This window comes from Rhamphochromis sp. 'chilingali' (assembly GCF_963969265.1).
Source record: "Rhamphochromis sp. 'chilingali' genome assembly, chromosome: 11".
In the NCBI taxonomy this organism is placed as follows: domain Eukaryota; kingdom Metazoa; phylum Chordata; class Actinopteri; order Cichliformes; family Cichlidae; genus Rhamphochromis; species Rhamphochromis sp. 'chilingali'.
Window position 1 is genome coordinate 7,440,120 of NC_137938.1, and position 12,323 is coordinate 7,452,442.

Sequence of the window (12,323 nt, forward strand, 5' to 3'; positions counted from 1 at the left end):
TAAAATACAGAAAATTTCCTACCAAGGAGAACATCTAACATCACTGTGGCCTCCAGCACTCTTCATGGTGCTGGATGTGACTCCACATTGACATGATTTTTGAGAGCTACGTCATTCAGGCCCTTATTTATTGCCAGCATTAAAATGTCAGTGTACTTAAAAGGTACACTTGGATTGATTGGAAACATTCATTGTGCTGCCAAGTAAAAGCAGTTTTGGAAACAGTCAGAGATTAATTAGCTCAGCTCCATCTTATATATGGCTTGTAGCCCTGTCATGATAGGAGAAGAGCAGATTTTCCCTCTGCTCCACACCTTTTACAGGAACAAATGGAACTCGGGCTCAGCCTAATCCACACTGGCTACATCGCTTTCAGTATCCTTTTGGCTTGCAGGTTCTATTATTTCTTGCCCTGTCATGTTTGAGTGCATGTTTCACCAGAATAAGCTACAGCGCTGGGCAGATGAGGAGGCACGTCTGTATTAAATCACACTGCTTGCTCACCTGTTGTTATTTATTAAGATAATGAAGGCAGACTAAAAAGCGCAGCACACTATGCAGACTTTCAAACGTCCAAGAAAGAAAAGGAAATAAAAGAAACAGATGAAATGCAATACAAACTCTGATCATTTTGAAATAAGCCACATTTTGTTTTTCTGTGAAAAATTCAACAGCTGCTTTCTGATCCGTGTAGCCAGGTACAGCTCACCTTTAAGACAGAAAAGCAGGATAAAAGCCGAGCGTGGGTGGCATTTCCTGCAAAAGCCTTTCGTGTAAACAGACTATTTCATGTACACACACACAAACACAGTTTATATTTGACTTCCTTCACAATTACATGCCGGCCAGTCTCTCCCACTGCAGTTTCACTCAAATTTCTCTCATCAGATCTTCAGTGTGTGAGCCATTTTCAAAACAGGCCATTTATGTTGTGTATCCTGATAATGAGGGGAAGGCGGGATGGAGGAAGAACAGGAAGCAATGAGAAGAAGCAATTATTTTTTACAGATTAACCCAAAAGGAATGCAGTGTGTGCGCATTTGTGACTATACATCTGTGTGTGTTACTATGGCTCTATATGGCTGAGGAGGAGGTGACTAAAAGGAATTAAGCAGTGATATATTGGTGGATAATTGTAATGAAATAAAAACTGATACGTGCTAACATGGTCTGAATAGTTTAAGGCACAAGGCAGCTTGATGATATTTGTGTTTGGGGTGGTCTCTATGAGTCATCCCATCCAGCGTGCTGTGGATTAACTCTTTGTTGCCCTAAAAATGTTCATTCTGGCATCTATAATAATAAGTGCTGTGAATATAATTGATTTTCTTTTCACCAATGCATGGTGGCTTTACTTTCTCTCAGCACAATCTGAACCACCGTTTACATGACAATGCCTTAAACCTGAGCTAGCCAGGCTGTGTTGCTTCACCTATCATTGATTCAAGGCTAAATTAGTCCCATTACTTTAAGACCACTATTAGTCAGACTTCACACTGGCACTTCTTTCTACACACTGACGCCATAAACCCTCTGCCCATTTTCCAGTAAAAGGTGTCACTGTTCACAAGGACAAAAGAACAGAAAGCAGTGACTCAGATGCTCGCGTCTATTCAGCTGATGTGAATATGAATGAATTTTGAAGGAGCACGTGTGAGTGCAAGTATGTTGCAAATGGTAACGCTTTAAGAAGTGCATGATTATGAAGAACTCTGTGCCATCTTAACTTTTTAGTGTCACGTGCAGACGTGCACGCTATGTTCATCTATTTTCGTCTTTGGCTTGTGGTCTGGTTTAGGGCCCCTTGCCTCTGCAGAGAAAAGGCTTAGTTTAATTCAGCTTTATTTAAATCACGCCAATTCATAACAACAGTCGCCCAAAAGTGTTTTATATTGTAAGATAAAACCGCACATTATTAGAACAAAACCCCAACAATAAGACAGTGAACAAGCACTTGGTGAGAGTGGGAAGGAAGAACTCCCATTTAACAGGAAGAAACCTCAGTCAGGCTCAGGGAGGGGCAGCCATGGCCCGTGACCAGCTGAGGAAAAAGAGGAGAGATATTAGATAAAAGGCAAATCATAAGAGAGTAAGCCAGAGTTTAATAACTGCTGAAAATTACATGTATGAACACATAGGTGAGGTGAGGGACAAAGAAACACTCGGCATAAGCGTAAGCCCCCAGCAGGCTAGGCCTATTTCATCTTAACTATGGGAGGATTCAGGGAAACCTTAAGCCTTAACTATAACTTTCATCAAAGAGGAAAGTTTTAAGCCTAAGCTTAAAGGTAGACTGGGAGCTGGTTCCACAGAAGAGGGGTCTGGAAGCTCCAGGCTCTGCCTCTGATTTTGAAAACGTTATTTTAGAGAAAAGGTTTCAGACAGACCTTTAAAAGGAATTGCTAAAGTTAAAAAAGAATCCTTGAATCTGACTAAAGCCTTCAGATTAGTGTGATCACAGTCACACGCTGCTTCCAGTAGAATCAGACGGCAGATCCGACAGGTGACTCATAAAGGTAAATGCATTCATTTTCTCCTGTGTATCTGTGTCCTGGTGATAATGGTGAACGATTAACAGTAGTAGCCCTGCATCCAAGTGCCTGTAGACCTTTCTGGTTCCCTGATATTTCCAAGTAGCACCACCAGCACCAGCTCCCATGTATTGCTTGGTTTATTATATACATTATTGTCTAGCTCAGAATGAATTGCAATCACCTTGTTGGTCCAATGGCTGAATCTAGCACCATTATCACGTTTTAAATGTGCTTTACCAAATACCTCTAAAGATAAGACAGTGTCTTCAACCTCACATGTACAAATGGTGGCGTAGTAATGGTCAAAACTAGCTGGACGTATGTTAAACATGCTGAACGTCATCCAAACAGAGCCTTGTTCACTCAAGTACAATAATCACACGAGCTCTTCTGTCTTCTTTTGTGATCATTCATATTCTCCTCTATATTCATGTGAGAATATCTTATCTTAATATCACTTGCCAGTGCTTCACTCTAAGGACCCTGTCTGTTCCCCCACTGTGGTCTTCATATTTCCCATGCACTCTCGCCTCCGTTCGCCATTGTGCCTGGGAGCTCCAGCTTTTCCCAGCTAGCTAATGCTCTCTCCTGCAGAGAGTGTGTAAATGCTGGTGATGATCATAATTATCTTTGCTGTGAGAGTAATTGAATTGGATGGATCACCGCCAGCCCGGATCATCCTTTTCAGATAATGACAAAATCTGAACTCTGTCTCATCAGTAGTTGATATCTACCCTCTGTCTACCTTTCATCTGAAACCAGGTGCCTTCAGCAGAGCAGAGGAGCACAGAGGGACGTCCATTGTCTCCACTGGCAAAAAAGAAGATGGCAGAGAGCATTCATACTAGTAATTTAGGGACTGAACAGAATAGCAGAGTAGATGAATAGACGGCTGCTCGGGCGGATAAAGTCGCCGTGGGAAACATATTCAGCTATGGTGTGAGGGTGATACGAGAGACTCTGTGTTGTGTTTGTGTAGCTACTGCTGACCAACTCAAACGGTGCTCAGCCGGCTCCACAAATAAGTCTGACCAAGCTGAAGCCCTCCCTCACTCTTTGCATTTCTTCCTCTGTCAATGGTGCCTTTTTCACATCATTTCCTGTATTATACGGAGGGAAGGTAAAAACCAAGAGCCCTATGCAATCCTGCTTTTCTTCTCCTTCACTCTTACAAGTGGCTAGGTCTTTTTCTCTGTATTTGCCCTCACACACCTGTGCCTTTGTTTCTGGCTTCACTGGAGACATTATTGTGTGCTTGCTCAAGGCACATGAAAGAGCCTTCTCTCTCCCTGTGACATTCAGGCTGCACAATGGGTACTACTTAGATGGCTGAAGCTTGACTCTACAATTTAAAAAAAAAGAAACCTACACAGGTGCTACAGATAAATTATAAGAAATTTACTGGCGGAGGAGAAAAAAATGCCCAGGCTAAGTCCAGGAGATATAACAAGAATCCAAAGTAAGAGTGGGAAGTGAGAGTTGATATGGAGACAGGCAATTACTGTAGGGAGGATACAGCATTTGGCAGGGTGTCATATGTGAAGAGAAAGACCACAGAAAGACCTGACTTATTAAGACAAAGATTGTTGTCTTTGGATGCAGGGGAAGAAAGACAAAGGCTGAGGAACTGGCTTTACTTTTGGTTTAGGAGGCTAACTCGGGTAAAGCCGGTGTTATTCAGTAACATGACAGGTAGCGATATAGCCTCTAAATTTATCACAGTATTTCTAGAAAATTTGCAGTAACAAAAAGTGTGACTATGTAGGAAAAAATACTCACTTTTCCAATGAACAACTGTCACTGATGACACACTTCCTAATTTGAAATGTCAGTCTAATGAAATAACGTATGAGCACATTTAAAAGGAAGCTTAAGAATAATGAACAATCTCTCATTTCTGTGGTAATTTCATTGTAATTGGAGATAAATTATCTGAATTTCAGGAGACAACACCTCCAAACACGCCCCTTCTGGTTTTTTCTATATTCGACTATTAGTCGAGGCCATGGTTCTCAGCCGGGGAAAAAAATGAATTTATAACTGCTGAAATCCAAGGCCCAGTGAAGCTAAAGCTCTCGTTGGTAGTCCTTGTTCTGCGGTATTTTCCTCCTACTTGCAACAGAGCTCCAAAGAAAAAGATGCCTCGGCTGTTGAATGATGTCATCTTCAGTGAAGTCGTAAGTGAGACAGGAAGGGCCGAGGTTAGTTGGTTAGCAGTGATTAAACCTTTAAAATAAGAAGTAGAAGATTGTCCTCTGGTGTTGGCTTCTTATATAGAGCCTGTTCAAAACATGAAACACACCAAACGAATCCAATTATTACAAAGGTTGTTGGGGCAACCAAATTGAGTGCACAGACCAGTATAGTTTGTTCCCTGATGAAGCTGAAGCAAACAATAGTTTACTGGAAAAACCAAAAGGTGGAATTTCCAAGTATCGTATTCACAGAATCATCCTTTTAGAAAGTTCTGAAGAAAAATCCTCCGACTCTCTTGGGCTCAGCGTCCTTAGCTTCACACGTCGCTTCACTTCTTACTGGCTGCTTGTAATTTGGGGATTTAGAAATGTGAGCTTATTGTACAGCGTGTTGCTTCGCTGGATTAGATGAGCAGCTAAATCCCTAACATGCAACACCAGCTCACTTTACTCACAGCACCTCGAAGGATGCCAATTAATAACAGACCCATCTCCAAAGTGAAGTCACTCTGGCTGCTTCTTGTCCCTGAACTCCCGAGCTGCCCTGCCGCTTTGGTAATAGGCAGCATAACCAGCACCTATATAAAGCTCTGGCTGCACTGTAATCACAATCATCCCTCATCTGTTCACATGTCAGCTCCCATTCCCCTCAAAACCGCCTCCTTATTAGAGACAGAGTGGGCTGTGATTTCACTGTTTACTGCCAAACAGCCTGCAATGCAACAGAAAGCAAAGGAGACACAACACTGATAAATAGACTGCGTGTTGGTCTCCAAGCCTCGCTACCTAAAGCGCAAATACGCAGTCACAGCGCGGCGACGCAGTGCAACAAGCTGGCATATTGGAATCACTTCTGAACAGGTGGACATACTGTGGAAATATGCTCAATAACCGGCGTGTTTGTCACCATAAATGTCCCTAATATCAATAAAGCAAATATCACAGGGGACTCTCTGGGGTTTTACGCTCTCTGCTCGAGAGTGATTTCCAAACGGTGATTTCTGTTAACTCTGTCAAGGCACGCTACAGCAGGACAAAGTGGAAGGCCTTGTTGCTTTTGGTCTGAGTGGATGTTGAGTATAACAAGCCGAGTAAAAGCAGCAGGGATTTTGAAGGCTGAAAAGAAAAGTACTGCTAGCATTAACTAAGACTTCAGCTTTGGAAAGGAAAGCAATAAAAACTCCAATTTGATTACCTGCAGTATGATAAAGTTAACGTGTGTTTGTATATTCTGTTATATAATCACTGCGTGATTGCCCCCCCCCCCCGCAACCCTCAACTGGATAAGTAGTTAAGTGAAAGGACGAATGGATGGACAAACCAGGGGGTATATGTGCGAGGGACAGCCAATCACAATGTTTAGTTTAAATAAGCATTATTATGAACTGCGAATTATGCAAAGCTACTCTAGTGGTGTCCAAAAGTAAGATTATGTAGTTGCAAATGTGGTAACCTTTAAAAAAGCAGGGAGTGAGCTATTCAAACTGTAGTTTTGTAGTAGAGTTTTTATAATGACCCAGAAAGTCTCCTAGTTACAAAAATAGAATAGACGATCTCTTACAAAACTGAACAGGTCAAAATCTTCAGCACATAGACTGCGTCAGGAATCCCTCCTTTTGCCATACATTATCTACAGCCTGCAAAACAGACCTCACACTCAGCTGTTCATTGTTTAATCAGCAGTGAAAATAAGCAATAAAGCATTCAGTAAATGTTTTTAAAAAGACACTAAACATCTCCAATCACATAACGCAAGATACACGCAGGCAGAAGCAGACAAGAGGTTTCAGCAGATCTGCTGCGACAATGAAAAGTCGTGTCAACCAATAGAAAAATGCCGGCCAGAATCACGCCTGTCAGCTGCAATCATTTTCAAATGTGTGTGAGATTCTACAGCTGAAGGCATAAATTAGTACCCGGCTCATCTGACCTTACTGTGTGTGTCTCTCTGTAGGCGATATATAAGATGGTGTCGTCCGTGATGAAGATGCCCGAGGATGAGTCGACACCTGAGAAGAGGACAGAGAAGATCTTCAGGCAGATGGACACCAACAGAGACGGTAAGAAGTACTCTGATGTAGCATTTACTTCCAGTAGTTTTAACTTTCAGCATAAAAGCATGAAATTATCCACACTTCACACAGCCTAGTTTATAAAGTGCACAAAGACTATTATTCCCTGTGTATTGATCTTTGATCTCTCTCACTGATAATTGCTTTAGGATGTTTATCACTCTGGATGAAAAGTTTGTTGTTTGAGTGATTCCATCCAACTACCACCTGATTAGCTGTCACCAAAGTCTTCTTTAATACGAGATAAAGAAGCTCTGCTCTGCCAGCACCGTTCACATACGTCACACTTGAGATTCACACACAGTTAGACTTGGATGCTTGTGCAGCTCTCTGATGCATCAGTAATGCTCTGTGTCGTGATCCTTCAGCACAGGAGAGGCACAAATAAGGCAGGAGGAAGAGAAAGATGGATGATGGTGCTGGGTGGGGCAGTGATGGAGAGGAAAAGGGAGAAAAATGGGAGCAAGATGATGCGAGAGCAAGAGAGCGCAATGACTAAAGCATGGAAGAGTCTTTTACTTCTTGTAATGAGAATCACAAGTGGAGAGCAACTCGTGGGGAGATAGCTGTAGTCTGTCTGTTAGTGATCAGAGAAGAGAGGACCTGTCTCAACACTGCCACCTTTTGGTGAGAAGTGGAACATATTAGGATGTACCGTTCATGTTGTAAAGCCTCTGAACTAAAGATGCTACCAAATAAGCATAAGAGATTAACCCTGAAATTGTTATAATCTCACTTAAAATGTTAATGGACCCAACACAGTCACACTTGCCAGACAAATGCAGGAACATTTCCTGTTTGAGGATTTTCTTCACCAGTGTGTTGCACTTTATCTCACACTGTTTTGGTATATATGCTTCTTTCTTCTTCAGCTTTATGCTGTGGACGTAAATATGAATGATAAAAAGATCATTTCTGTTCTGATTTTTTTCAGGCAAACTGTCTCTGGAAGAGTTCATCAAAGGAGCAAAGAGCGACCCCTCCATCGTGCGCCTGTTGCAGTGTGACCCCAGCAGTGCTGGACAGTTCTAAATCTGAGGCATCGACACAACCTGTAAGGCTCCTTTAATAAGCAGTAAAATTCACTTCTGTCTCTGTCTTTGAAGTTAAAGTTAAGTTAAATGTAAATTTAAACTTGAGAGTGTAAAAAAGAAACACCGATCCAACAAAGAGTGCTCAGTTTAGAGTCGTGCTGTTCGCGCTGACGGTGCTGCTGTGTGGTCGGATCGGTGGAGGGCTGAGGTTCAACCTCAGGAACAAACGCGCTTCTCCTACGAGCGGTTTTGCCTTGCAGGCAGAGAAGACGTCTGCTGGAGGGAATCTATTCCGAGGCTGCGTGCGCAGTGTAGGATGTGGGATGGGTCATCCACAGTGTCAGTGACTTTGTGGCTGCATGTAATTCATGGACTGACATGAGAGACTTTGTAGGAGGTGGCCTGGTATTTTGGAGCAGGTGCTGATGCTCAGAAGAAGCTTCTTCTTTTTAAAGCCCCCGTGTGTAGGATAGCTACAATGTTTCTTTGAGCACCTCTCTCTTCTTTTCTGTCTTGATGGTTCTGAGCTTTCAGCAGGACCTGCGGCACTACAAGACAAACCTTCCCGGTGTCAGCTGTAACTTCGAGAGCCAAGAATCAGATAATGTGAAGAGGAGATCTGTGAGTCAACAGATGAGTTACAACAGCAATCTGACAGCAGAGTGTCACAAGATGAGGTTGTGGTGTGTTGAAATCAGTGGAGAAAGAGAAGCCTGGCAGTTCTCAGTGTTTGTGTATAGCACTGTGAGAATCATTGTCGTGTCATCATCACCTCTGCACTCTTCCCTGCAGCTGACAGCTGATGATGATTTCTGTAGGTTTCCCCAGCCGTCCTTTCTCACAGAGCTGCTGTAGAGCATAACCAGACAGAATTTTTCATGCTAAAAGCTTTAAGATGTTGGAAGATTCTTCCAAATGTATTTTGCACAGAAAAAACACTGCAGACTTTATTCTCAATCACCTGGATAATATGAATTAAAATATATCAAAACTCTTTTTGCTGTTTCACAGCCTACAGTCATTTGTTGAAGTTTCCAGCAAGCCTCACACACGTCTCCTGAGCAATCCCAGCACATTCTTCTTTGGAGAATCTCTCAAGCTCCTCCATATTTCATGGTCTTCAGTTCACCCCACAGATTTTCAGTATGGGCTTTGTGCAAGAAAGCCATTAATGTTCACATTGGTCTTCCGGAGGTAGTTCTTCATCAGGCGTTGTGTGCTTTGGGTCGTTGTGTTGAACGTCAAAGCGATGACCCAGAGCCGGTTTTGCTGATGACTGCTTGAAGTTTTCTCTGAAAATCTTCACATAGGCTTCTTTCTTCATGATTCCTTCCACATTGAAAGGATTCCCAGTTCCAGATGCACTGAAGCATCCCAAAGAGTGTTACCAAAGAGCTCTAGTTTCATCTCATCTTTCCAAAGCGGATGTTTCCAGTAAGCATAATCTTCTTCCGTGTTGTCCTTAACATACTTGACTCAGGCTTGAAGTTGTTCTCTTCTGCAGAAGTGGAGTTTTTCTTGGTCTGCAACCTCACAGTCCATTCCTGTGCAGAGTTCCAGTGATTGACTTATTCTGGGGACTAATAATGTTGGTTGTGATCATTTTTGTTTTTTCGGAAATAATTCTGTTAATGTGTGCAAATATAAATGCTATGCTATTTTAAAAATCCATTGCTTTAAAAAACTTTAAATTTTAATAGTTGTGGCTGTGACTGACAGATGAATGTGATACATTAGCTCAAATAAATGTCAAACAACTGGCATTTTTGTGCCAGCTGAGCGTTGGATTGACCAAAGAGATCCTGCAGACTGATAAACAAAGCTCTGGACTCAGAACTGAAACTGGTTGTGCCAACAAAGGGCAAAAAAACAATGCATCCTGTCTACATCCTGTGAGATTGTGGTGATACCCATACGCAGACTCCTTTTCCCCTCCCATCTTTAGCTGTGAATAGATGTGGACATGCCGTTATTCTCATCACTGGATCACAGTTTGCACCTCAGGTTATTAGACTGAATTAATTAGACTGATTAAAACAAGTTCCTGCCCCAAGTGGAGGAGTTCAAGTATCTCGGGGTCTTGTTCGCGAGTGATGGGAGAAGGGAGCCGGAGATCGACAGACGGATTGGGGCTGCAGCTGCAGTAATGCGGACGCTGCACCGGTCCGTCGTGGTGAAGAGGGAGCTGAGTGTAAAAGCGAAGCTCTCAATTTACCGGTCGATCTACGTCCCTACCCTCACCTATGGCCACGAGCTGTGGGTAGTGACCGAAAGAACGAGATCGCGGATACAAGCGGCAGAAATGAGCTTCCTCCGAAGGGTGGCTGGCCTCTCCCTTGGAGATAGGGTGAGAAGTTCGGCCATCCGGGAGGGGCTCAGAGTAGAGCAGCTGCTGCTCCACATCGAAAGGAGCCAGCTGAGGTGGTTCGGGCATCTGACAAGGATGCCCCCTGGGCGCCTCCTGGGTGAGGTGTTCCAGGCATGTCCCACCGGGAGGAGGCCCCGGGGCAGACCCAGGACACGCTGGAGAGATTATATCTCTCGGCTGGCCTGGGAACGCCTTGGTGTTCCCCCGGATAAGCTGGAGGAGGTGGCTGGGGAGAGGGAGGTCTGGGCCTCTTTGCTTAGGCTGCTGCCCCCGCGACCTCGGATAAAGCGGATGAAGATGAATGGATGGATGGATGATTAAAACAACATCAAAGGATAAAAGGAATTTGACTCTCGTGAAGCAGAGAGAAGGAAACACGTTAGTCTCAATCTGGAACCATGAACGGAAATCTAACTACCGAAGGAAAAAGCAACGGGGGGGTTCTACCTGGGATAAATATTCAAACTGCAAACGAGAAGCAAAAACAACACTTCACACTAAGAAAACAAGCTATTGCACACGACTGCAGCTATTTATGGCACCCACAGCCACCAAGGATAACAAGACGCCCAAGAAATGCAGAGCACGCAAATATTCTTCACCCGTTGCCTACTGGTGGTGGTCAGAGGGCCCGGTGGCGCCAGTGTCCGGCAGCCTCGCCTCTGTCAGTGCGCCCCAGGGTGGCTGTGGCTACAATGTAGCTTACCATCACCAGTGTGTGAATGTGTGTGTGAATGGGTGGATGACTGGATATGTAAAGCGCTTTGGGGTCCTTAGGGACTAGTAAAGCGCTATATAAATACAGGCCATTTACCATATTTTTGTAGTCAGGCTTTTGAATTTGCAAGTAAATGCTAGAATAGGTAGGTGTGTTTGCAAGAAAAAAGTATAATACGAAATTCAAGCCCCTTAAGAAGAATCCTCTGTTAAGTTCTTTCTCATCAAATGTCTCTCCTCCACTTCGCCTTATCAGCAAAACATTAGAAACGTGTTGTGAAGCATGTGTGAGGGCGCACATTACTCCTTCATAATAAGAGTTCACGTGTGGAAGAACACACTTATTGTTGTTATTGTTGTTGTTTTGAACTTCTGGCCTCTTGTGTTGTTGCCAGTTAATAGCAGTCCAAGTTCAGCACAGTACAAAACAAAACTGAACCGACAAACGACCAGTGAGAGAAAGTTAACGCGAGGAAGCACGAAATGTACCGTGAGCGAGTACGGCCTGTTCTGAAAATGAATTAGCAGATGTATCTGGTAGTAATTATATTTAATTCAATTAAAACAGAATTAAATGCTCTGTTTTAATTCACTGTCATAAACAGATCGAGAGGCTCTCAGTCGACGTAACCCTCTGGAATCAAACGGCGCGTCCAAGTCACATGACCAATTTAAGATGAGCTAGCAGCAAGACGCAGCCTCGCTGAGTCTCTGTTTCAGCTTGTGTTGAAAGTGCAAACATCAAACTGTAACAGCGCAGTTATAAGGAGTTTCATGCAAACAATAATAGACATGCTGATGTTGTCTCTGCTGTGGACACGTTTGTAACAGGGGCTTTTTAGACATTTTCTCATGTGATAATGATACGCTTCAACTATGTAAAGTAATACATACAAAAGCAAAAATGTTCTGAAACACATTCAGCGTTTTATTGTAGATAATCTCAAAATTGTTTGGGGTTTCAGGTATTTATTTTAGTTTAATATTGCAAAGCACTGTTTGCCACCAGTGGCTGGTGCTGCTCTCCGCAGCTGCAGGGTGGGATTAGGGCTAGCACATCTGATCACTTACACCTCGCAGGGTTAACAGAATATTGACTGCAATCTTACCAACCTAGCCTGGCGTAATCTGCTCTAAAATGTGATAGCATATTCAAGTATGTAGGATTTTGTTTCCAGTCAGCAAACCGGGAAAAATGGGAAAAAGATTAGAGATTTAATTTAGATATGAGATAACGTGGGATTGCATCTCAACTGCTTTTATATTACCTGTAACAACACCAGCCTGCAACACATGATTGAAGAAGTGGGAAGAAGCCCGGAAGTGTTGATCAAAAACGCTTCCATATTTTGAACATGTCAGCACCTGTGTGTGACTGTTGATCTTCATTTGTGTCTCCACAG

The 12,323-nt window shown here is 43.1% G+C and overlaps 1 protein-coding gene across 5 annotated transcripts in view; it reads left to right on the forward strand.

Annotated features, from left to right (window-relative positions):
- ncalda (neurocalcin delta a) overlaps positions 1 to 12,323 on the forward strand; it is a 69,576-nt gene that overhangs the window by 52,154 nt on the left and 5,099 nt on the right. For all 5 annotated transcript variants that reach the window (XM_080896382.1, XM_080896383.1, XM_080896379.1 and 2 more), the window contains 2 exons: positions 6,684 to 6,789; positions 7,736 to 7,855. In XM_080896382.1, the coding sequence (XP_080752508.1) occupies positions 6,684 to 6,789; positions 7,736 to 7,833 (204 nt within the window). In that variant the 3' untranslated portion in view covers positions 7,834 to 7,855. The remainder of the gene's footprint in view (positions 1 to 6,683; positions 6,790 to 7,735; positions 7,856 to 12,323) is intronic.